The 26,703-nt window shown below is 45.1% G+C and overlaps 1 protein-coding gene across 1 annotated transcript; it reads right to left on the bottom strand.

Annotated features, from left to right (window-relative positions):
• LOC134861759 (glutamate receptor ionotropic, NMDA 2D) lies at positions 1–26,703 on the bottom strand. The gene is made up of 15 exons (XM_063879200.1): positions 26,564–26,703; positions 26,021–26,227; positions 24,749–25,015; positions 21,274–21,602; positions 19,985–20,099; positions 15,179–15,384; positions 14,446–14,614; positions 12,922–13,075; positions 11,982–12,107; positions 10,937–11,166; positions 10,419–10,579; positions 9,096–9,165; positions 8,862–8,979; positions 4,398–4,633; positions 1–3,468 (listed from the first exon to the last, which is right to left on the bottom strand). Exons 2-15 carry the CDS (start codon positions 26,099–26,101, stop codon positions 265–267), a joined length of 5,466 nt encoding a protein of 1,821 aa, XP_063735270.1. The 5' UTR covers positions 26,102–26,227; positions 26,564–26,703; the 3' UTR covers positions 1–264.

Genomic DNA, 26,703 nt, shown 5'->3' on the forward strand with positions numbered 1-26,703 from the left:
TACCCTGGTGTGGCGTCTCACTGTCGCCCTCACGAGAACGCGAACGATGGAGCGGGTGGCGGTTGCGTTGCTCTCACACAGAGTAGTGCTCGCAGTAGAACTACTGTCCATGTTAGTTCCCGCAGTGATGGTCGCCATTTGATTACCGATGGTCACCAAGGCAGCCATATCTCTGCTGTCGTCCCTGGCTTCAGCTGCCATGGCACCATGGTTCTCAATCGTAGTGGTGCTCGCTCCCACGTCTCCCTCTCTCCTGTCCCCCTGTCATACCTCGCTCTCCAGGCTGGAGAAGTGGGCCGACCCTCGGCGAGAGCAAAGGCTCTTGGCTTTGAGTGGCAGGTGTGGGGAATAGAACCTCCGTGGCTGTGGCACCGAGCGAAGTCTCTGATACTGGAGCTTGGCACTGGCCGAAGCCTGAGCCTGGCCCTGGCCTACCATCCCTACCCCTGCTGGGGGTGAGACAGAGGAAGAAGAGGGTGGAGGCGGGATGGGCATTGGGAGAGAAGTGGGAGACATGGACGGTTGCTGGGGTGGCGACGGTGAGGGCTGAGGTGGATGGTCCATGGGCTGTGTGCTGAGGCTGAGGTTAGATTGGCTGCCTGATTTGGCCTGACTGGAATCTGGTTTTGGGGGGAGAGGCTTGGGGCGAGAACCCCCGCTGAAGCTGTGGCAGTGGGGGAGAAGCTCTTCCTGGCTGTGTGAAAGCGCAGTGGCTCCTCTCTTGGAGTGGGAGGTGTGCGAGCGGCTGTGGGGATGGGGGTAAGGATGGGGCTGTGGGTAAAGGCTGCAGGAACACATGGTAGCACGTCCTGCTTCTTCCCCTCTGTCTCGAGATCGCCCCTTGCTCTTTCCTCCTCTACTCTTCCACTTTTTCTCTCCCTTCACAGGGATCTTGTCCATGGACCAGTATCTCCTCGGTGGAGGGAAAGCTGCAGGGGGGGGTGGCCACTGGGAGCCCAGACCTCCACTCCCTCCTCCTGAGCCCCAACCTACTCCTGGCCCTGAACCCCAGAAATCAGCACCAATCCATCCCTCTGCCCGAGTTCCTAGTAACGAATCATCTCGACTGTTTATGCTCCCCCCTTTCTCTCTGGAGGGGTAGGTGCCAAAGAACCAGCCTCCCCCGCCTATGCCCCCTATTCCAGCGCTGCCTCCCCCTGCACCTCCTTCCCAGTATCTTTCAAAACGGCCAAACTCCCCTGACGATCCCTCATCTGAATAACTATCTTCTGCCCGGGCCCTGTCCCTCTCTGACTCAGACACTGCCCCCCTACCTACTCTCCGTCCCCTCTCTCTCAGTCTCTCCCTCTCCTCCTCTTCCTCATCATCATCATCATCATCCTCCTCATCATCCTCATCCTCAGAGTCCCACTCAGGGAAGGACGGCCCTTCTCTTGTCTGTGCTTTCTCCTTTTCATAATGCATTAACAAAGGACGCCGCTCTCCTAACCTCCCGCTGTCATCTCTGTCAACCCCTCCACTTTTTCTCCGCTTGGAGGATGGAAGCAGTGGGTGAAGGGGTGTTGGAGGAGTATTAGAATCGTCTCCTCTTCCATTCACCCAAAATTTAACGGATGCAGGGAGTTTGTTAAGGTTCGGGTAGCGCTTACTGGGAATACGAGGTCTTGAATGAGAGTGTGATGATTTGGGACGCCTCTCCCTGCTCCTGCTACTGTCCTCCTGTTCATTGCCCTCATCTCCTCCCTCTCTCCTGCCTCTTTCTACCCTGTCTCCTTCCCATGAATCCCGTCCCTTCTCTACAAATGTGCTCCGATACTGAGCAGAGAACGGGTAGTCTTGTATTCCCCCTTCCCGCTCTCCTTCTGCCTCCCCTTCCCTCTCTGGCTCTACATCTCCCTCCTCTGGCTCAGAGCGTCTCCCCCCGATTGATTTCTTCCTTTTCTTTGTCTTTAGCTCCTTCTTCTTCTTCTTTTTAACCTTTCGCCGCTTCCTTTCTCTCTCTCGCTCCCTTTCCCTCTCTTCCCTCTTTTTCCTCTTTTTGTTCTTTTTCTTCTTCTTCTTCTCTTTCTCCTTCTCTTTTCTCCTCTTCTTTTCCCTTTTTAGCCTTTCAGCATCTCCACCCGCTCCACCCCTCTCTCTTTCACTCCAGCTTGCCCACCACTCTTGGAGCTGAGACAGTTGGCTTCCGCCTCTCTCCCTCTCTCGTTCCCGTTCTCTGTCACCCCAGGATGTGCGTGGTTTTCTGGGGGGTATGGGTGGTGGCAGACGCCCGTGGCTGAAGGAACGAGGCCGGATGATTGAGCGTTCCCTCTCCCTCCCCCTGCCAAGGAGGAGGCTTGACTCTTCGGTCAGCTCCTCATCGTCATCATCATCCTCTCCATCTATTCCTCCAGTCCTGTCCCGTGTGCTCCTGGAGGAGCTGTAAGAGTATGTGGGAGAGGTTGAGCGGGAAGATGAAGCAGATGAGGATGTGGATGTGGACGAGGTGGTCGACGAAGACGAGGAGGACGTATAGTGCAAAGATGCAGAGGGTGAAGGAGGGGTGTAAGAGGGGCTGAGGGGTACTGGCACAGGAAGTGAGAGCGGGGGAGAGAGGGGGCGTGCCCTCCTCCCTCCTCCCTCTCTCACTCCATCTCGTGCTCCTCCCCTCCGCCCCAGGGGCAAAATGTTCTCATACAGCGGCCCTCCAGGCTCTTTGGGCTTCTTGGGCCTACGCTTCCTCCAGAAAGATGAGGGGAGAGGGGGAGAGGGGTGTGGCAGCGGGGGTGTAGGGGGCAGAGGGGCCTGACTCTTAGAAGGCAATCTGGGAGTGCCCAGAGGTTTAACGGCCCCCTTCCCCTGACCTCCGCTGCCACCTCCCACCACCTTCTTCCCCACCCCATGATCTATGCCCTTCTCTGAATAGAAGGCCACACTGGCTGGAGGGGGCTGGGGGTGGCCCCTGGGCATAGTCTTGGGGGTCTGGGAACCTGCCTGCTGCTCCATGCAGGGCCCCAGTCCCTCAGGGTCAATGGGACCATAGTATCTCTTATAGCCATCAAGTCCCCCACCCCCTCCAGCAGTTGAAGCCCAGTTTGGTGGAACTTTCTGGGCAAAGGGTCCCATGTCAGTTATTGCCCCCCTTACAGCCAACGGGTTGGTGGCTGTAGCGGTTTTTGGCAGTCTCCAGCGATCCACCACAGCCAGTCTGCGGTCTGGCCGGGGCAGGAAGGTGGAACAAGGGAGGGGTGCCCCAGCAATGGGGGCATTAGAGGGACCCAGTGCTGTCCCAGAATGCACCACGGTGGGAGGAGAGCCCGGTAGAGGTGTCTTGTAGACGGGCTGTGGTTGCTGCTGTTGCGGTGGTTGCTGCTGTTGCGCCATGGCAATGACTGGGTTGGTCATAGACGTTGAGACAACATGTGGCTGGGACGGAACTGTAACCATCGCAGTGTGGTGATGGGTTGGCAAAGTTTTAGATCCACCTGGATTTGTTTCATCTTCAAAACTACAGCAGCTATACATTCCCTGAGAAAAAGGGAGCACAAATGAAGAACACAACGTCAGAGTTCAAATGCAGTGTAGCGAGGAATAACATTTAATAAACAATGTTTCCGGAAATGGAAAATGATATCAACTAAAAGTTCATTTTGAGGTAATGGTGAAGGAATATATTGGCAAAAGATTTAACAACCTAGCTCCGTACAGATGTAGAAGATGCCACACATGTGCAAATTAAATTCTATTACTGAATGTACACCAAAGATATAGGGACATAGAAAGTGGATGAGATGAAAATTATAAAACAGATCTCCAAATAAGTTCCAGTCATCAAAAGAAATGCAAGATTGCTATTTTTCAGAAAAACATCCATTCCTATTTATAGTGCAGCTGTGCATTGTTTGCCTAATGAAATTGCATACATAAATGTATAAATTACAACCACGATGTTGAAAAAGAAGACATTATTATCTGTGAAGCTACAATAATCACATGCATATGGTGTGGTCTGTTTCTGTCAAGGTCACTGTCAAAGGAACAGGATATCCAGGATGTGAGCGGAATTGAATTTCAATTAATCTCCTGAATTGACTGAGTGGAATTGAATTGACCCTAGACCTCACACTTTCTCACACTCACACTCAGTAAGAGGTAAGGGCACACACAGGCAGGACACAAATGTTCTCCAGATGTGTGTGCATCTGGTTACATGCACAGCATTTTGGTCTAAATCATGTTGTCCTGATAAGAGTAGTTTAAGTGCTCTTTATTGTTAGAAGACCCCATCGATGCCACAAAAAGGGTTTTAATGGAGTTAAAACATTAGCATTTGAAATGTGGATATACAATTTTCAGGCGCTTAAACCCTGAATGCCTGCAGAACACTAAGACATTTTGTGTGCTACATTTGAAACACACTCACACACACATGCACACTGAAAGACAAAAGCACTTACTCTGCTGATTGCCAGGAGAAAGTCCAATTTGCCAGAACTAGTGGCCATGCAGTGGCGCAGCTTCCAGTAGACCAAGTGTTCCCAGGCAAACACCAGCAGACTGAGGCCCATAGCCACCAGCAGCATGTAGAAAACACCAGCCATGTTGTCAATATCCAGTTTACTGCTCATAACCTCAATTTTGTCATTATGGCAGATCCCGGACAGCCAGAGGCGCTCCAGCATTTCAATCTCATCTAGAAGGGGGAAGGATGAGAGAAGGAAGCAGGAAAAGGGAAATTAAAGAGGTCACAAGGTGGTAAAAGTAGAGGAGGATAACATACAAAGAAAGAACAGGGAGGAGAAGAACAGGGAGATGGACAATAATAATAATTAAAAAAGTAAATAATGGAAAGTAATAAAGGAAAATACAAGATGTAAAGGTGTTTAGTAGTGAGAGAAGGGATCATGTTGGTAGGGTTTAGGGGTTATTTCAAGGTTGTAGAGACAGAAAGGAAGGACATACAGACCGATAGATATAAGAGGCAATAGAAAGAGACAAGGGGCACACAGGCAGACAGAAAAAGGCTAATAAGCACTAAAGTACAAGTCTACAGTATTGCTTGCAGTTTGCCCATTATCCAAGGTGACTTCTCAAGGTCACATGTCAGTATACAAAAAGCAGCACTGTGTCCAAAGTAACAAAGAGGTAGGCGCCCAAGACAGAAAGGGAGAGTCCAAAACAATGAAGTAGCACTGAGAAGTAAAATGGCACCGACAACCTAATCTCAACATTGTAACCCAGAGTAAATGAGGAGAGGAGGAGAAGGGGAAACCAGGAGCCACAGTGAGGTGGTTGGATAGGTTGAACAAGCATGGAAGAGAGGGAGAGAGGTAATGAGAGAGTTGGGAAGAATATTTTACAAAGAGAGAGAGGAAGCTGCATTCTTTCTCTGTCCACGAGCGCATCAGGGGAAATGAGACAGACAGAGGCACGGGGCGAGTTAGAGGAAGCTGCAACAAGGGAAGCAGAGATGGAGGATGAGGGGCTGAGATTGTGTCATTATGACAAACTGCAAGAACACTCTTCAGCTTGAACAGGATGAGAGGAGAAAGTAAGAGGAAAAATTGTGAAGAGAGAAATGATGGGAAGGGACAGAGACAGAGGCAGAGGGAGAAGATCATAATCATTTAATTGTGCTGGAGGGATGGTCAGAATCTCCATCAAGGTGGTAAGCTCTGGAGGATTGAAGATTCCCATCTGTTAACCTACCAGGAACCAGGCAAGACCGCTTTACCCACCACCCTGTCTCTTCATTTATGATCTCACTGGCCTAACGAATCTCAGCTGCCCTGCTAAACCCATGATTGGCTGCGGGGGTTGCTGGTGTAACCATAGTAGTATACAGCAGGAAGATGTAGAGCATGATTCATGATGGAATTAAAGAGGTGTATTCTCCAACAGGACTCATAATGCGAGCTTTCTGTTACATTAATAGCAAAGTTAGGATGAGCAACCCTACAATAACTGGGTGTGAAGTAGCATTTAACTGCATGTTACAGCCTCTGCACTACTCCTAAGTCAAAGTGCTAGAGTGGGGTTTAAAAGCTGACAAGTCACGAACCCACTCGCAACACTACACCGCTCTGCAAAAACTCAAGCTTGAGCTTTTTATTTGTGCCATCATTAGCCAAGCTCGCGTAGCTTGGATGAAGCCGAATCAGTCATCTGTATGATCTGGCTAATGTGTCTCCTGTAGAACATCATTAGCAAATCAGCCGTGGCCTACAGCTACAGCTACAGCAACAGATGGACACAGCGCTACTGCAGCCCACTGGCAGACTCAGGTAACAACTCCCTTTCTCTGATTCATTCAAACATACATACAGTCCAAGTCAGAAATTCAGTTTTTAACTCTGGAGCGGAGCTCAATTGAAGAGGATTTATCGGTGTCATTGACCTTCAGTAACATATGTGTGTCCAAACAGGCGCCTGATGTGAAAACAGCAAGTGTCCTAGTGAAGACACATACAAACAGGTAGTCTCATGGCTGTACTTCACAAGCTCCAGTCGAATCCTTTCTCTAAGCTCTAAGTCGCATCTCCTCGCTTTCCTGCCATTTGACTTCCAGTGATTCATCTTGTGGCTCTTCCTCTCCGTCTTTTACAATCCGACTCTTTTCCCTACGCCGGATTCTTTCCTCCCTTAGGCCTTTGTGATGGCAGTTGTCTCTAGCTCTCAGTCGCAGCCAGCTCATGCCTGCCAAATCTGACAGGTGTGTCAAATCCACACTCCACCTCTGTCGTTACTGGCAGGTCAGGTCAGGTAGAGCTGGCACACTGTAAACACGAAGCTGGCATGCAGCACAAAGACATTATTTAATAAAGGAAACTGTATTTGTGTGTAATGTGCAGAGCCTGCATGCATGCTTGCATTGTGCCAGATGTGGCATGGTGCCAGACATGTCCAGAGACGCTGAGCTCCATAGTTGTTGGGCAGTAAACCGTGACCTGTACAATACGGTGCTTTTATCACAACATGACAAACCTCTCAGCATTCACCGCAAGATTTCCAAAGAGAAAAAAAAAACACCCTGCAAGCCAGAAGCTGTAAACCCAGCTTCTCACATTTTTTTAATATCTACTCACTGAATAATATATTATTCGAATCAAAATCCTGATACTATGCAAAAAATAGAAGGGGATCTGATAAGCGGAAAAAAGGGAATCTTGCAACTCAGCAGTTTTGCCTTTATCAGTATACAAGTTGTAGTGAGATCAATGAACCTCCTCTTAAAGACGTGCCATGAATCACCAGAGGGAACAACAATACACTCACAGGTTGACAAAGCCTCGGCAGACTTCTCTAGTGCCGCTATAATGCAGTTGTAAAATGATATGACTCAACACGGCATGGTACAATAATGATGTAACACTGTGACATGATTTAGCCCGGCTGAAGGTGTGATGCAGAGTCCTTGAGCCGCAGGGCGATTGTTGAGATGCATTCTTTGAGGGCACGCTGAAAGTGAACCCCCCACTCCCTCCCTCCACATCCAAACAAACTAATCCTCTTCCTTAGTAATCCACTCCAATAATGCCTGCCTACAACCAGAAACCTTAGCATTCAACACTCCCCAGATCCATCCAGCGTGCACAGCTGATGTTAAGAGGTGCACAAAACATAAGCAAGGACAAGGGAATGCACTTCAAATTAAAATAAACAACAGACATAGCATGTCAACGCTGCCTGGGCTCTTTGTTTTTCTAGCACACACACACACACACACACACACACACACACACACACACACACACACACACACACACACACACACACACACACACACACACACACACACACACACACACACACACACACACACACACACACACACACACACACACACACACACACACACACACATTTCTCAGGTCCAACATTCAGCTCTAGACGATGGTCTTTTTTAATAGATCTTGGCACCAAATTGGCATTATCAGTGTGTAAGCAGCAAAAGTGTCCGTGTGCCAGAAACAGCTAAAGGGCTTTGTCCGCCACACCATAAGCAAAGCTGATTTAAAACATTAGAAAAAAGCCAAACAAGCAGCATCCGATTGAGACATTAAATGTGTGTGGCAAACTGTGTAAATGGGAATTTAAGCATTACTGAACTGCCAACTAATGGAAAAACAGATTCACTAACGTCAGAACAATGACCTGTCCTCCAATGTATTAATTCTATACTAATAATACCCCATTGCTGTCAATTATCTAATTATTCTGTACAATCTGTTTTTGTATCTTTGTTTGCTTCTGTGCTATCATCTCAGGTTCAGGGTACTTTCAGGTGTTTTCTCTTTCTTTTTGTATTTCTTCCTCTTCACTTCACACTTCCTTACCCTCTCTGTCAGTATCAGCTAATCTGTAAAGAGTGTGAATCTGTCACCACCAAGTTGTGATGAAAACTGACTGAAACAAGTGCATTTTTTCTGCAACTAGCAACCCCATGAGCAGGAAGAAGGGAAAAGAGAAAGTGGGATAGATTGAGAGGAGTGAAATGAGGAATGAAATGAGGAGCGGCATTCAAACATTTACCAACAAACTCAAAATAGATCTGCAATGCTTGAAGCCAACAATATACCTCTGGCTTTCGACATCTCCTTTCTTTTCCCCTCCTCTCTTGTAGCCAAAGAAAATCCCCACAAACCTCTTGACCACCATCGTCAGCCCTCTCTTACACACCATTATTCCCACACAATCGAAACACCTTACAGCCATCACTCTGTCCACATCTTGCACTCCCCCCATCCACTTCTCATCCTCTCATTCATCAACCCCCTGTGTCCTCCATCCACCCCCCACCCTAGAGTTACTCTGTCGCTCGTTTCTCCATCCTGTCATTTTACCCATAACCTTCCCATTGCCCCTCCATTGTTCTAATTATTTTCCACTCTTCCCTCCCCTTCCCTTCACATAGTTCTCACCATCTCCCACCAGCTGCAGCAGGGCCAGGTCAAGAGGACGTTTCCAGCGTGAGTTTTTGTGCAGGGCGATACCGTAGCCTGTGGTGGCAAAAACCTTCCCCGAGCCTATGGTCATCACCTTGGAAAGAGGACAAAGTGCAGAAGGGTAAAAAATAAAAACTGACCAAGAGACAGGCATATGCATGTGTTGAATTTAATATGTGAGCGAAGTGCCCTGTGTAAGTTTTTCCTTACCTTACAACCTTCGTCCTTCCTGGCCATATAGTTCAATACTGCAGCATCATAAATAAAAGCATCCAGTTTCCTGTAAAGGGATGAAGGGAGAATTCATTCATCATTTAATGGAAGAGAGGGAGCAGAGGTATGGAGAGACTGGCTGAGGCATGGGGAGGAGGAATAAAGGTGGATTTTTGTGATGCACCTGGGAAGAGAGTTAGGGTGCAAACATATACTGCAGGCAGGCACACAGAATGATAGAGAGGGCATGAAAAGTTAAATCATAACAAGAATAAGGAACGGTGGATGGAATAGTAAAGCAGAATTGGCAGAAACAGTGAAAACACAAGGAGAATAAAATAAGGAGGAGATCAGGGAAAGATGTGTGAGTAAGAGGGAGCGGGAAGGTGGTGGAGGAGGCAAGGGAGGAGGAGGGTGGGGATTTATATGGTGCAAAGAGCGCAGTGACAGGAAAAAGAGAGAGAGACAGAGAGAGAACGAGAGGGGAAAAAGATTTACACACTTCAGGGGGAAAAGACATGGGATAGAGCCGTAGAGTGATGAGGATTATAAAGTTTAAATACAGACACACCAGGAAAGCACACTGGGAGGGGGAAGAATGGACCAAAAGAGAGAAATGGTAAGATAAAAGAGCAGATGAGGTTTGAGAGGAAGGAAAGGCTAAGCAGTAAGGAAGAGAAAAAAAAGACAGCAGAAGAAAAGCAGGAGTTTCTCATTTTTGTACATGTTAAGACTGAGTTATAATTGTGGTGTCGAGGCAATGGGGAAAGAGAAATGATGACAGGGGCTTAGGAAAGAGTAAACTGGGATTATCCAACACATGACGGGTGATAGAGATTCTACTAGAAACTCAAGAGGGAAATGCTGCTCGCACTGTGCGTGTGGGTGGTGAGAGAGGTGAAGGTGGAGATAGAAAGAGAGTACAGGTGAGAGAATATGTGCAGGAAAGCAGAAAGTGTGACAAAAGATGAGAAATATTATTCAGAGTATTATTCTGCTGTGTGTAATGGCCGGTTATTGAGAGAGGAGGAACATTCAAATGAAGTTATTTCTAATTAAATGTGGTGATTGAAATAGAGTAAATAGGGTTAGCTGTTGGTAGGCATAACATTAATTGGACTTTTGGAAGTCATGGATCAGTACTTGTAGACTTATTTGGCATAGAGCAAACAAAAATGTAGTTTTAGGTTTGAGGGTGTGAACTTTTTTAGCAACTTTATTTTAATTTAATCCAATGTCTCATCTTGTAAACAGAAATGTGAAAAGCATGCAGGTAAATGTGAGGGGATGTATAAGATGTTGATGTTGAAGCAGACGGACCCAGTCTTTAGGTTCAGTATGGCGTCCTCCACTCCTCTCTGGTTGTATTTGCCCATGTACTGGTGCATGTCTGGGTAGTTGGAGCGGATGTTTTTTTCCGTGCTCCCATTGGGCACCGTGCCAAACTTCAGAGGTGGGTACTGCTCCTCTGGATGCTGAAACTATCGGAGCAAAGGGAGGCAAGGGAGGGAGACGGAAGGGGCATGAGACACACCAGGCTGTGCACCAATCTGTCTGACCTATTTCTGTCCACTCTCCAGACTTACTTACAACATTCCATGCACAGTCAAATCTTTCAGAAGAGTGCAGTGTGTGGACTTAAAGAAGCATTTAGTACTGACTTTAAAGCATTCAAGAACTGTGATAATTGAGTTATGTTAAATGCGATTTTATTCATTTTCTAAATTCCTGTGCTTTAATCAATTTAACATTCAAATGCACCGGATTTGGCTCTCTCTAAGACTTTAATTCTCCTTCTGCTTTCCCCCTACTTAATCAGTATTCCAGCAATGAGGTACCTTTTTGTCCGAGAGGCCTGACACTGTGTCAATGTACTCCTCCTGGATCATGAAGGCAGCCAGGTTAGCAGTGTAGGAGGCCAGAAAGATGACAGCAAAGAAGGCCCAGATCAGCACCATGATCTTGCTGGTGGTTCCTCTGGGGTTCTCCACTGGCACGGAATTGTTGAAGACAATAGCCCACAAAAGCCATACCGACTTCCCTATAGTGAAAGTAGAACCTCCAGCCTCTGGACAAAATAATGCAGAGGGAAATATAACGAGAGGAAAAGAGAAGGTAATGAATGGTTGTAACATTATTCCTTTGTCCTAGATCAAATCCAGCCCAAACACGGCACAATTGTGAAATCATGAATGTGTGACTACAGCGGAAGCATCCGATCAAATTAAACTTCAGAGAATGATCTGTAAAATAGGTTAACTGTATATGAAAATACCTCAAATACTTTTTCACAACAAAGCTCATAAAGCAGTGATTATACGTTTTAAGGTTGGCAGCTTTCAATTCAGCTGCTGCAGTTCGTAATCTTACAAATGATTAAACCACATGGTGCAAGTCACCATTCAAAGGGATCAAACACTCTTTATACAACAGGAGTAAAGGAGGAAGGAAGGAGAGGGCATGAGAGTGAATGAGAGGGATATATAGGAGGATGACAGAGAGGTAAAATTATGTAGAGCACAGCAATCATGCAGTAAAAGAGGCGAGTCGGGTATCAGGCATACTGAATATCACAGGGGGTACAAACTATGCTGTTGAATAATAAATGGCTGCTTCAATATTGAGAATACTTGGATGCAGTTCAACATACTAAAGGTAAAAATTCCTCTTCGCCACACTCACAGTAAAGGATTTAGGGAAGCGCATTCAAAATGTAAATCGCTTCATTCTGAATTTGACAACTGACCAATCAGAGAAACCAAAAAATTCATTATCATGTTAAAAAAAATCTTATTGGACTTAGATCCCTGTGGTAAAAGCAGAAGATGGCACGCAGAGCCATCTATCAGACAGAAAGACTGACATCTTTGATCCATCACTCACTCTTGCCGTTCTGGAGACTGCGATTGTAGCCCACAGGGCTGAAGAACTCAAATATGAAGACGGTCACAGCTACGACGGTCAGGCACATGACGAACATCATCACCCACACTGCGGGACTGTAGGGCTCTTTGAAAAAAAGCAAAGGGATGAAATTACCATATAACACAAAGGCAATATTAAACCACTATGTACTGCATTAATACATTATTAATATCATCATTATTATTTGTTTTTCTTCAAACCATGAGTTAACCAGATTAGTTGGGATCAACAATCCCTTTTACAAAGCATAATAAATTGCTGAAAAGAATCACAGCAAGAACACGCACAGAAATACAATAAAATAACTAGGCGAAGGGACAAGATCTGTTCAGAATTGTCCTTTTAAGAGCTTTAAAATCAGACAGAGAGGCCCATTTTCTTAGTTTGAAGTATTTTTGAAGGCTATTTCAAGTGAGGGAAGCAGAGCACATAAAAGCTTTCTTTTCTTGTTCAGTGTGTTCACATGGAACAGACGAGAAGGCTCAATATATGATCGAAGACTAAAACTACAGTCGGATTTCAGATCAGCTTAATTAAAAACTGGTTGATAGAAGGATCAAGAGCGTTTAATAACCCTGGCACATTATGTACTATATACTGTATATATTCAAAGGGAAGCGCACCACATGCAATGAAAATAGCACCCCCTAACACTGCTACTCTTTTAACAATCATCTCGATGCAGTCTATAGGCCAATAAATGTTTTCCCGCTGGAGCCTGGAGTCTGCTGACAGAGTGAAACTACAAGTTGTGAAGACACGATCAGCTAAGAAAAAGTAACGGCTAATCTAGATGTAAGGACCAGCAGCCAAAGACTGCTTTATGCAAACTCGACACTTCCCGATTAGATTACATTCTGTACATCAGCAAGGCTCCTCACACAAACACGCCTCTCACCTAAGAAAGCGGATGGCGATACAGTTCCATTGCTACGGGAGACCATGACACTGATCCCCGTCTCCACAAAGGGGACGGAAAAATCCACGACCTCCGACCTCTCCTCATTGATAGTCAGCGAGCCAATGGCCATGTCGGCTCGCTTGTACACCACCTACAGGGAACGAGAATCAGTGTGAGACAGAAATCTAATTATGGGTAATTCCTGTGGAGGTTTCAGACCGACAAAACCAATCTTTTACAGTTCACAGAGGTTTATTTCCAGGTGAGATGTTGACATTTCTGGACCCTGACCCTTTGTACTTCCTCAAATGTGCCTGCATGGGAAAGGCCAAGGATTCAATCTGGTACAAATACTGAACACGTGTTTCCTCTGCATCTCTTTAGCATATAAAATGAGAGTAGGGCCCTTCACCCCCCCTGCCACCATCTACAAAACCTGAAAACTGCTGTGTCTGCTGATTGTACAAGTGAAATGTTAATCTACATTAGACATGGCACATCCGCTCTTCAGAGCAAATCAGCAGAAAAATGAAGCGAAGCGGAAAGTAAAGCACCCTCCCCTCAACGTTGCCAAGTCTCTGGATTACCTGATCAAAGAATGGCAGCTTTGGAACATCTGATCAAAAGACAGACATTAGTTTGTAAAAACAAAATTTGCTTGGCCTTTTCCATTTGAAAATAGATTTGACTGACAGCACTGGCCCTGGCTCAAGTTATAAATCGAACAGGAGAGCATGGTGGAACTGTTTTGGAACCTGTAACAACTGGCGTTAGGCAAGTTTCCTCTGGGACAAAGATAGAAACAGTGGGCTGCTTCAATGAAACAGCAGCGCCGTATCGATCTCAGTATGTGAGCATGTGTGCGCGCTGGTTTGTTTGTGTGCTTGTTTTTTTTTGTTTCTTTCTTGATGGGAGATCATGAACCCCAGTGTGTATTGCTGTGAAAATATCAACTACAAATCACAACTAGCCAGGGGGTGTCTGAAAATGTGTGTGTTTTTGTGCTTTTTCATGTTTGTGTCTGTGCAGACAAACATAGCCTACTGTAAGAGACTGCGTGCTAACGGCATACCGTAGCCATCAAGCTTATCTAAATTTTCTAACTGTGCATTTTTCTGCCTGCATACAAGTATCTGTGTCAGCACATTTGTGTGGGTTTGTAATAAATGACAGCTGTCTAAGTGTTGGTAAGTGTTAAGTGGCCATAACACTCAAAGCGATTGATGTGGCACACATCGTGTAACTGGTCACCCAGGTCCCAGGAACACAGGCAGAGAAATGTTACTATGCAGCTTCTTGACTGAAAAAGCAACAAAACATATGCAGAGGCACAAATAAAAAGACACGCACACACAGTCACACACAAACAACCTTCAGAAATGCGCAAGTGACACAAAACCGAGCTGAGAAATAATTGCTCACAAACGCAGACAGGCAGAACCACAGGTACAGACACGTACACACACACGTACACACACACACACACCACACACACACACACACACACACACAGGGACTTGCCTCTCCAATCATGCCGTTCCAAACCCCATCAATTTTCTTTCCATGTTTCCCATTGGTCACTAGGTAAAGGTCATAGGTGAAGCCGACAATCTTGGCCAATCTCTTGAGGATGTCAATGCAGAAGCCTTTGCAGCACTGCTTCATGGGAGCCACGCCTTCGTGTATGGCACTGTGAAAGAAAAAATCGGAGTAATAGTGTCAAATAATAAGCCTTAAAAGTGTGCATCCTGATTGGTGTGCAATAGCCTGAGAGCAAAGGAGAAGAAAGGAAAAGGAGAACACAGAATGAAATGGCCACTGTGGAGAAATACTGTGGCCCATCAGTTGGTGACAGGTTTGATCGACCAGTGTCGGATAGGTGCCGTCATCCCCTCAGAAGCTGATGAACCATAAAGCTCCACTGTGGTCGTATCTGATTCAGGACCCCTGAGTCATTCCACTGATCCTCTGGAGAGCAGTCTGTTATTGATTATGGTTAGGGAGTGAAGAGACCACAGTTTTGATAGGTGATTGATGTCACTTTCACTGGATGCCATTATGGGAGCTTAGGAACTCCATTCATAACACTGGTAAATAAAGTAAGGGCTACTACTCTTTTTCATTTGATTACCTTGATAATTATTATTTTTCAATATGTTCAGCTTTAATCAACATTATCATCATACGGAATAAGTCAATAACATCAAAATATTAGTTCAAACTCATTTCTGTCTTAGATCTAAAGCACTCATACCTGGCATTAAGGGGTCGTCTGCAGGGCACAGAGTCACGGATGCAGGTCCCGGATGCGGCGTCTGCCAGCTCCACAATGACAAATGGCCTTTCCTCCAGTGTGACAACGCGCAGGTGCTGGGCATCGTCGGGTGGTTTAAGGAATGGCCCATAGCGGGACCATGCTGGGTACCTGAGCCTCAGTACGCCGTTCTCCCACCAGCCTACCTGGAGGAACAGATCAGAGGAAGATAAGAGAAAGGATGAGCACACACATCCACACATTTCCACTACTAATATCATCCATTAAAGAAAAGATGTATGATACATCTAAGAAAAACAAGCCGATTTTGAAAAAAGGGGTGACATGCAGTTTTCCAGCCATTAAGAAACCGTGTTTGGCACTTAAAATTGTTTTATATAGGAGGGAATGTATACAATCTCAATTTGACATGCAAAAATAAACTCTTTGATCAATTAGCTGACATGTTCTCTTCTGTTTTGCTACATAACATAATACTTTTACACCAATATGGTTATTTCAACACATAACATCACAGTTGCTAATCATTTTTGAGGGTCGACATGCTCGATGTCTGACAAGAAAGTTAAAAGAAAGGGTTGAAAGTAATATGAACATTAGCATTTGGTAGAAAGATTGTTTCTAACTAAAACTAGCTTTGCTCAAGACAACGAGGTGAGGAGTCTGATAGCCCCATTTGTGACCTGAGAACTTGGTACGTTACATCTTTAATTCAGTCAAGCTGTGTGATCAATGCACTTTTTTATTTAGAATTTGATTAAAGTGTCTATCGTTTATACTGAAGAATAAAGCTTAGATATAGGGCCAAACTGAAACACCAACATTAACCACACAACCAGTGTATAAAGTTATTAAATCAGAGCAATGTTTTCTGTTAAGGAGCCATTCAACATTGGAGGCTTTCTTTTTGATAAGAATAAAAATACTATAACCTTATACCTTTTCTTAGTTACACTGAAACGGTTAACACAACAACATTAAGACATTTACAGCATTATACAGTCTCAAACAAATCCCCTACAATACCCCTACCAATAACAACTGTATGAAGATGATGTAGGAAAACATAAACGCATCAATACAAAACTAAAACAATACTTTTCACAAAGGTTGTATCTACTGCAGGACTATGGTGCCGGTTTGAATTATATTGCGCAGGTATTTTGGATGTTATTGTGCCCACTTTCTCTAAATATCCAAAGTTATGTGGGTTGGGAGCAATTTCCTGAAATATTTGTGTATGTGCTGATTGATGGGATTACAGGAGTTATTCAGATTTGTTTGTACTAGTAATTCACAAATCAGACAGTGCCATATAATTATGTATAATAGCTTTGAGTAGGACGAAGGTAACTATTAGTTTCATGTTTGCACAAACAACGGGCTGTATTGGAAAGATACGGTGAACAGAAATCCACTTTTCAAACCTCTAGGCCTTTCAACATCCTGGAAAAAACGAAACTGGTGTCAATCAATCACCAAAAAGCACATGTGCAGGGAGTAGATTCATGCCCACACATTTTTTTTCAGTATGATTTTAAAATCTGTTTAAGGATGATGTTTTGAGATGACATTGCTTTGTGTCCACTGTTGACCTAAAAACAACTGTCAAGCATCCCTTTGCTGTATCATTGTCGGCCCCTTCTCCTTTGCATTGTTTATATGCCCTCTGGACGTGATGGATGCTGTTGCCTGACATATTCAGCCTTTCCAAAGCAGCACGAGTCAGAACCACACCCAACAAGATTCAGTGCAGTTTGCTCTCTCTTATTTTGTGAACCCTCCACTTGCAGCATTGCTTGACACATCTTGCCATGATAACCTGATAAAAGTCTTGTCTACAGTAAGGTGTCAGGACATGTGTAACAGAGGTGACATGCACCAAAGAAAGTGCACATACACAATATTACAGACACACTATATTCACAAAGAAATACATACAAAATATACAGTCACACACACGCAAAATGCTCAAAAGAATTTGTGTGCATAAGCAGGTCAGTAGAGTGATGTAAAGTTTGGCAGCTGCGATTATCCTGCCTGTTTGTGTAATGTGCTGGCAGGGAGAAGAGGAGGAGGTGGCAAAAATGACAGAATTTCGATAGCTCTTCGACCGCAACAGACATTCAATCAACACAATTGGGAAACACAGACAGGAAACAGATAAGTGTGTTCTCCTATGAGCTCTAGCAGACAATAATCCTGAAAAAAGCACACATGAACATCAAAAGAAGGAGAAATACTACTTTATACTCTTCAAATGGCTGGACTATTTTTCGGCAGAGAGGGTATTCGGGCTCTTGGAGAAAAGGTTTGAGATCTGGGAGCCTCTTGGAACTCAGAATAATATTCCTTAGCAGCCGAGGCCTTAATAAATGTTAATTATATCACGGTAATATCCTGGAAGATCAAGCTGTATCTGTATCTTAAACAAGCCATGCTAATGCTGGACAATCTTCAGTACTAGTCTGCAGTGTTTCAGTTAGCTAAGCTGTGTGCTCCGGGGCTCTAGGTAATGGTGCAGTCATTGTAAAGAGAACATTAAATATTCAGAGAGAGCCAACAGCATGGATGTGCATAATAGGCAGATACAGGCGTCTTATCCTCATTGTATATGTGTGTGTGCGCGCGCGTGCGTGTGTGTGTGTGCAATAGGGTTTATGCAAGAAGGGTGTAAGCATGTGTGTGTAACCAAACACTTTGCGCCCTCATTTGTGCGCACACATGTGAATGTATGTATGCAAGTTCTAGGTGTGGGTGTGCATGTGTGTGTGCATGTGTGTGTATGTGGGCGGGTTTTGTACCCTGGGTTGGCTCAGAGTCGAAGGACCAGCGCAGAAGCTTCTAATTGAAAGGGATTTGAGGGATATGGCAGGAGTCAGCATGTTACAACACGCTGAGACTGGACTCTGGTGGGCTGTTAAAACCAGCAGGAGGCTGAGAACCACCAATGTGTGTATTTTGTGTCTGTCTGTTTGTAACCTTGTGTGGGTGCATCAGTGATTATATGTGCAGTGGCGGAGTGTATGTTCTGATGGTATACTGTGTGTCTTTATGCATGTACAGAGTGGTGTTGAGGTGCGGGTTTGAGGTTGAAAAAATGAGCATCGCTCTCTTTTCTGACACTGACAAGGGTAAAATCTTGGAGCATTAAAGGGAAAACATCTCCAACAGGTAACAGGGCCTCGTATTAAGGATTTCCGAACAAACCACAGCTTTATAGAATATGCATGACACGTTGGGGTAGTAGTGCTCGACGCACATATGTAGACACTCTAACAGACAAAACACATGAGTCTACAACCAGATGGTAATGACAACTAGAAATCTTCAGCACTACTTAAATATGTATTTTAATTTACCGTTAAATGCCTGATAATTCAAGCAGCACAGAGGAAGAAGAGCAGCTATTGATCAGAGCAACAACAGAACATTGCTTTTAGTAAGGTGACAAAGAATGAGATGTATGATGAGATGTGTATGACTGTAACTAATGATTATCTGATTGCTTAAAGGACAGGTTTTACATTTTTAAAGTCTGTCTAAATACTCTTTCATACCCATATGTACATTTAAAGAAAGTGTTTCTTCCTATTGCGTTAAAGATGGGGGACACAATCTACAGTCCTTTACCAATCTGGAAAAGTATTACAATATCAAGCCAAAGCTACTGTAGGCTAAAATCCAACCGTCTGAGTTAGTGACATCAATTCTGTTGTACAAAAATACCTTTGTGCTACTATTCCTCTGCTGCATTTCAGCAACATTGCCCAGGGAATCACAAAGAGGTAAATTCATACCAAAGACAACAAATTCTTGATTTGGATCATTCAGACTGCTGAAGCAGTATTCATACAGTATCTTCACCTTGAAAAAACATTTTTGCACAAAAATAAGATCTTAGAACTTAGATGTGCATTTTGTCCTCCATCACTTTCGCTAAATATGGCCATGCACATATTGTATTACGACAGACATTAAAAACATGTTAAGCTATCCTTTAATCTTGTGAGGATTATCTTTTTTGATAGATTTTATGATCAACTATAATTTCCCAGAGGCCTTGGTGATGCTTGTTTTGTCAGACCAACAGTCCAAAACCCCAAGAGGTTCAATTTACAATTATATCAAATCTAAAACGCAACTTTTCACATTTTACCATCTGAAAACAATGTTTGCCCTGCTAAATAAGTGACTTAGATGATCTATCGGTTATCAAAGTGTTTATTTTATTTCTGTCAATCCTTTTTGCTTTATGATTATATGTTTGTGCATTGGTGGTTTGTGTGACAGCGCTTTAGGCAGGAATAGCAGAGTTACATAGAGACAGTGGAAACTGAACAGGCACAGCAGGAGCACAGCAAGCACAGTCAAATGGTCGGGAGTAGAACTCCCTCCTCTGCCTCAGGCACCGATAGCCAAAGTGAACTTTGCATGGACATGACCCACGCGACCTGACTATCCTCACTGTCAGGTATATATTCTTATATCAGATGCCAATGCAGCACAAATCTGCTCCTATGGTTCGCATGGAGAGATTAGGCCTCAAGAACCAATCAGCAAAAACCTGCTCTGGGTCCATCTGCTTGTGTCATTGCAATAGAGGACAAATGTCCAGTTTCTCATGTATGCTAAGTTAAACAGCTTATGGAAACAAAACAATATATTTTTAATCAAGTGCATTTTGTGATTCAACAGAAAGCATGTCTTTTTCTTCTCAAAAGTGAGACTCATTATGCCTGAGTATGCATTACTAGCCATAAGTTACTGATATCATGTCCTTACATCTTCCCATCCACGTCCAGGTGTCCAGGAAATTACATCGAGGAATGGGTTGGCCAGGTAACCGTCTACATTGAAGGAATAGTCTCGACCACCAAGCGTTATGTTGCCGAAATACCTGGAAGTCGATGGATAGAGGCAGAAGGAGAAGTAAGTCAATGACCAATAAACCATAATATTAGTATATTAACCACTTGTTTTATTAGAGGAGAAAATAGAAAAAGGGCTGTTCATGATGCAACAGTAAGGCTGTCCTATTGTGTTCCTGCTTGAAACTAAATCACAGCACCTCTGCGTTGACAGTTAGGATTTCTCTGTTAATCAAATCTACAGACAAATGATCAGACATGCAGAATTGTCAGGATCTTTGAAATCAAATGGCTGCTGCTCTCTGAATCGGCTGCGAGCTCTTTAGTTTGTCTGATAATCACACAGGACAGACGTGCTAACTGTCGCCTCATGTCATCTTGCTGGCTTCAAAACAAAAACCCGAAAGCCTTTTTTTGCATGACAGACATCCTCATATGGCAAAGCAGCTTGTAGTTACAGAGAGTGAACAGCAGGTAGCAGTGCAAAAAATAAAAAATAATAAAAAGGCAAACATTTCCCTCTCTGAGTTGGACATAGATTATAATCAAAGAAGAAAGAGACCATTAATAATTTCCCTATAATTGCCACGCTGTTTGTGCCATGCTTAAATAACTTCAATTAAACCAATTCATTATATGTTTGGCCCATTACAACGACCAAACCAAGAGTAGCCTTCCTATACAAAATCTTGTGTGAGGCATTACGTGAAGCAACACTGAATGACGTTAAAGTCGGTCCAAGATGATAATAGATGCATTTGGACTACCTGTTAGAGTGTGCTGCTGCCTGTTTGCACAGCCTACGAGGAATATATTAAAGCCAGCTCATTAATATACATGAGACATGGTCCGCTTGCTACAGATGCTGGGGTAATTTTGCCAACTCACAACTACACGCACCAACAACATCTATTTTGCATGGATGATAGCCAGCTCCAAATTCAGATATCCCCTCAGTGCCTGCGCTCTGACACCGAATTTACCGACTCCACCCATACAGTATACCTTCCAGCTAATTCTGGCTCCAAACCAACTCTTTTCATAGAATACACCTGACCCAGTCTCTATTTAATTTTCTTCCTGTTTCATATATTTTGTCCAGAGCTTGCCAACTGCCTTCTACTCCCCCACCTTCGCCTATCTCACTTTCCTCCTCAAATTTTCCCTTAAGAGCGTTCCTCTTTCTTCTTATCTCCCTCTCACCTCATCCTGCCTCGCAGTCTCTGGGTCTGATTGGCATCCGTCATGCAGTTGGTGACAAAGTTTGGCCCACCCGTTGTTCCATAATCCTTGCGCATGGCCACTGCTCCGTGAGTCAGCACAGACACTCCACGAGCGATCCTCCGGCGAGGTTCGTCCCTCCAGCCCTGTGGCCGCACGGCAAACAGAGCCCGTGGCAAGCTCTCCATGCTCAAACCTGAGAGAGCCGGCCCCACGGCGAACCACATGTGCGAGGCCCCTGCCTGACCGGCGGCCCAGGCGGCTTTGAAGACCAGCTCTGCCTCCTCCTGAGAGCAGTACAGCAAGCGTACCTGGAGGACAGCAGGAAGCCAGGGAGGGAACAGGGACGAGGGGAGACACACACACACATACACGCTAGTGAGATAAGGAGGGGACAGGGGAGACGTGGAAAGAGACAGAGGGAGGGAGAAGTAAGGGGAGAAAGATAGAGCTGGAGCAGAGGTACACCTGAATGGGAGAGGAGGAGGGGGGATAGAAAAGGCCATATCAAGAAAAAAAACAAGGGTGCTGGGGGAGGTAAGAGAAAAAGCTGTTAGCTGATGTGATAAGGTTCGTTGGAGTCGGACGTATGATTCAGGGAGGGAAGCAGACACACCAGAAGGAGGGAAGACTGCATGGCTGCATGTTATGCCTGCTAACCAGGAGGTGCTGGAGCCAACGGGGTCAGTGCTTAATGAGCTAGGGCCTGATAAAACGAAAGTTACAGTTATGAATTATGAAAACAGGAGTAAAACATGAAAGGGAAAATGAAACAACTGTAAGTGGTAGAGCAGAGAGATCGGGAGGCAGGGAAGTATGGGAAGTGTGGGGGGGGGTGTGGGGTTAAAGACCAAACACACCTGAGGGAAAACAAAGGGGGAGAGGTTAAACACTGACACATGGTATTAAAAGCATGATGGAGAAAAGACCTGGAGATAACGGTAGATGGTGATGGAGGTAAGGTAAGAAATCAGAGGTTGGAGAACTGAAAAGTCACTCCTTGGAAAACGGAAAAGAGGTGGGGGGGGTGAGGAAAAGAAAAAGGATGACATATTTTGGTAGAATCAGGGCCTGGAGAGATAAAAGATATTTGTAAAATACAGGGGAGGGAGTGTGACTGGGGAGGAAGAGAGAAGAAAACATTAAAGAGAGTGAGAAGCAACATAGAGAGAAAGAGCAGTGACAGTATATGAGCTCTGCTGAAAGTGCTGAGGTAAGGGAGGGAGGGAATGGGGGGTAGAAATTGACCAAAGAGGGTTATAAAGGGTAAGAGCTGAGAGGAAAATGAAAAGGGGGAGAGGGTTAAATGCTGACAAATACCTTAGAAGACTAAAAAAGCTTAAGCATTTATAATAAAGAAAGAACATAGAGAAATTGATGTGCTTTAGAAAATTAGACAAAGATGAATCACAGGACAAAAAAAAAAGAGAAAGACAACTCTTTCATAAAAGAGGAGTAGGGGGGAGAGTCAGGGAAAGCACATTTTGAGAATTGCGCCTTCATTGAATTTTGAACTGTAATGGCTTGGCAAAACAATACTGCCTGTATGCCAATAAACCTCCAGTGAATTAGGCCGGGAATGAGAGTGACAGAGGGGGAAGAGGAAGGAGGGAGGAAGAGGGTGAAAGACAGAGAGGGAGACTGAATTAAGGAGGGAAAGAGAGAATCAGAGTTAAAAACAGACACACACACAATATCTGAAGACGGGAAATGGAAAAAGAGAGTAACATACAACAGGAGAGAGAGCAGAAGACATACTGACAAGGCAGAAGTCGGAGGAGGATGGAGTAAAAGATAGACAGTGAGAGATTTGAGTAGAAATTGACCCATAGACCAGCTTCAAGCCATCTACAATGTAGAGGACATAACCATGTTGCGTAGAGAGAGAGAGAAAAGCATGTAATGCAAACACACAGAGCATCACTAAGCAATCACAAGCATTTATTAGCTTTGCAGTAGTAAAAATCTTAAAGCAGAGGATTTGTTATTAAAAACACAGGGTTAAAAAGCAAGCACTGCGTATAGGCAACCCGCTGCAGGCAGTATGTTATATTAACAGTGACACTAGCAGAGTGGAGTCTAAGGAATCCAATACAAACGCGCACACTAAGACACACAAACACACAGTCGCACACACACGCAGAGCTGCAGTGGCCATGCTGGGACATTGGCGATGACATTGAGACCCTAACTAAACCGAGCCAACACAGAGCAGAGTCTGTGGCCGGGAAGACATGCAGCAAGAGGAATGGACTGAAGGAATGAAAGATAGCCATACAGAGATCGTGGTGAACAGGAAGGCAGCAGAGGTGAGTGAGCTTGTCTCCAGGCAAAGAAACGCAGGAGGGGAGGCAGAGGGGGAGGAGGAGGGATGTGGAGTAAGCGTAAGAACACTGAGACGAGTGAAAAATTGAGTAGGAGGATCAAGGGGTCAAAGAGCGGGTTTAAGGAAGTAAAATAACAAGTTAAGAGTAGCAGGGGAAGTGACAATGGAAGTTTAAAATAAGTGAGGGTAGGAAGAACTGGCAGGGCAGAGGGTTAGGAGAGGGAGCAGGCAGTATGAAGGAATGAAACACACTAGAGGTACAAACCAAAACCACAAGTCATTCTGGTCATTAATAAATCAACGTGAATTTAAAATGCAGGGTTTTTGTTTCAGCATTGGGTATAAGATTGAGGTTTTATCAGCTTTGTAAGAAGTGAAAATAAAGCAAATAAAGATAGAGATTAGATTTTGACTATAAAGAAGGTATCACAAAAACATGGAAACGTGAATAAGATATGGTGATGTTCAGTCCTCTGTAGCCTCCAGAGGGGCGGATTTAGAGGCCACGTTTACCAGTGTGTCTTTAACATTGTTCAAAACCACAGACCTTGATTTTGAATGCTTGTGCGGTTTTCAGAGACCACAACTAAGTCAAGCTACATTTTAGGGGAAAGTTGTACAAAATAGTGTATAAGACATATCGAATAATTCCATTTGATGGAAGGGAGTAGCTGAGAATACTTTGGGGTAAACATCATTTAAAGTATCAATGAAGATTTGGAAGCTGAAACTGATTTTATTCCGTGACACTGACAGTTTGGAACAACGTGTTCTTCCAACTTTAAAGCTTAGCTAGAAAGAAGGGAAAACTGTATGTTGAGTGGTTACGTTTTTTAGCACCTTGCACATAACTCTTGGTACAATGCCACCCGACAACCAGGCAGCAAATCAGAATGACTCGTGTTTTTTGTGGTACTGTTGAACTCTTTATGCCTTGGCAGATGGGAGGGGGGGAGAAGAAAAGAGGGATAGAGGAGAGAGGGGAGAGAGAGATGTGGAGGGACAGAGGGAGAGACGAAGAAGGAAGGAAAAAGCTGGGAAGCCACCTGTCGGAAAGGGGGCCCCCAAGGATACTTGCAGCACTTCCTCCCCTTTCTTCCCCCTTTCCCCCCTCCCTCCCCCCTGTCTCACCTGCGCCTCGTTCTCCTTCAGCAGCCTGCGCGTGCGTGCCCCCCCAGGGTCGTCTGTCACGTTCAGGATCACCACACTCTTCTTCTCCCAGCCGATGAACGAGCCGTCGGTCAGGCCCTCCACCACAGACAGGAACTCCTGGTAGCCATGGTGACGTGTGCACACCACGGAAAAGGACGTCCAGTCGTACTCCTCCAGCACCTCAAAGATGACCTCTAATTGGAGGGCAGTAGAGGAGCTGAACTGGAGAAAGACGGAACCTGATTCCTGATTTGGGAAAGAGAGCAGCACATTTGGTTTAAAATCTCACTGTAAAATGCATCTTCTGTAGTTGCACTGTGTCTAAAATGCAGCAAATAAGTAGCAGACAGAATATTCACAACAAAGAACTACAACTCTCTGACTGCTTCGTCTTTATGCGCAACATCGAGGCATCACTGGGGTTGAGTTTTTTTTTTTAATGGAGCAGCAACACTTGTGCAGCCGCAGGGCTAAAACAGCTAGGATTGTTGCACAAATTCTCCTATGACGTCCAAAAGGGAGTGTTTCTAAAAAGTCTGTTCAGGGGATGGGAGGGGATGAGGACTAGGCGAGGGTACATCTTCAAAGGAAGTTCATCAAAGTGCTAAAATGTAATTCCGCCAGAGTAAATGGTTAAAATTGTTATTTGTAAGCACAAATGCAATGCTTTTTGTTTCTTTTTTCCCCAAGGTCACTCGTGAAAATCATGTGACATTAGTTTCTCTGGTACACACACACAAACACACACACACTTATTCACTTATTCACTCATACACACACCCATGTCTGCACATTGCCTCCCTCCCAGGAACATCAGAGGCAGAGCGACAGCCCCAGTTGGTGCCATTTACAGATCAAACACTGCAGAGTTTCAGCAGATCAGCAACCCTGACCTTCAACTTTCCCTTCCGTCCCGCCGGCACTTGCCCAAACCTTTTCTTCACAGAGAGGATACGCGACATTATGACATTGTAAGTTGTTATGGCAATATAAGCAGCTGCCCCTTTATACTCCATTCATAGAGCTGTCAATCCATACTTCTTCAGTATACAGCGCACACCTAAATAACATTGTTCCACACCGGTCCTTAGATTTTAGCAACACAATCACACAAGTCGACATTGCCCTCTTATAACCCTCTGATCCTCTCCTCTCTCTGTGTCTCTCTCACACACACAAGCACACACACACACAAGCTGCAAACACTTCCTCTTCACTCTCCCACCCCAATCCAGACCTCCCTCCTCCTACCTGTGGCATCCTCCCCAGCCCCGCTCCCCCTCCTACAGCTACTATGGGCAGTCCTGTTTGCGCAGACACAAACTCCAGCATTGGGGCCAAAGGACCCCAGGCAGTGCGAGGGGGCCTCTCCTCTTCATACACCAGACCCTGCAGGGGCCGCGCCGCCAGCAGCTCACACAGCTGGGACAGCACCGTCTTAGGACTACTGTCATTCACCTGGGAGATGACAGAAGAAATGAGGAAAGAGAGGAACAAACACAGAGGGGGATAAAGACAGGGAGACAGATATAGTTGCCTAACTAGGGCAGTGTGTCTTGACTTTGTGTTATTCATATGGAAAGTGTCTGTAGTATGCATGACATGTCTGGCTAACAATACAAGCCGTGGTCAAAGAGCAGATCCTGCTCATTCAGCAGCGCCCACACAACGGCAGCAGTGTGATGCTCATTCAGCTCAAATAATGGGAGTGAGAATGAATAATGGATGGTCATTGTTATTCCCTTCCTTCAAGTAAGGCTGGATGAGCACTAGGTAGAGGGGACAGTATCCAACCTGTAGCCAGATGACGTTAGCAGAGCCCCACTGGGTGACCACGCTCTCCCCCAGGGAGCCGTATACCCGGCCAAAGCCAGGGTAGAGCACCCTTCCCCCAGGCCCCGCCACGGCCGCCTCTGCCTGTACCGTAGCACCGG

Source organism: Eleginops maclovinus, chromosome 3 (genome assembly GCF_036324505.1).
Source record: "Eleginops maclovinus isolate JMC-PN-2008 ecotype Puerto Natales chromosome 3, JC_Emac_rtc_rv5, whole genome shotgun sequence".
Lineage (NCBI taxonomy): Eukaryota > Metazoa > Chordata > Actinopteri > Perciformes > Eleginopidae > Eleginops > Eleginops maclovinus.

What these genes read in the sequence shown, in the direction of transcription:
- LOC134861759 (XM_063879200.1), bottom strand. Translation starts at nt 26,101, where the DNA reads ATGCTGGAGTTTGTGTCTGCGCAAACAGGACTGCCCATAGTAGCTGTA. An exon ending in GGCTGGGGAGGATGCCACAG is followed by an intron (nt 25,016 to 26,020) that starts GTAGGAGGAGGG and finishes TTCCCAAATCAG; the next exon opens with GAATCAGGTTCCGTCTTTCT. An exon ending in ATACTGAACCTAAAGACTGG is followed by an intron (nt 9,166 to 10,418) that starts GTCCGTCTGCTT and finishes ATCCCTTTACAG; the next exon opens with GAAACTGGATGCTTTTATTT.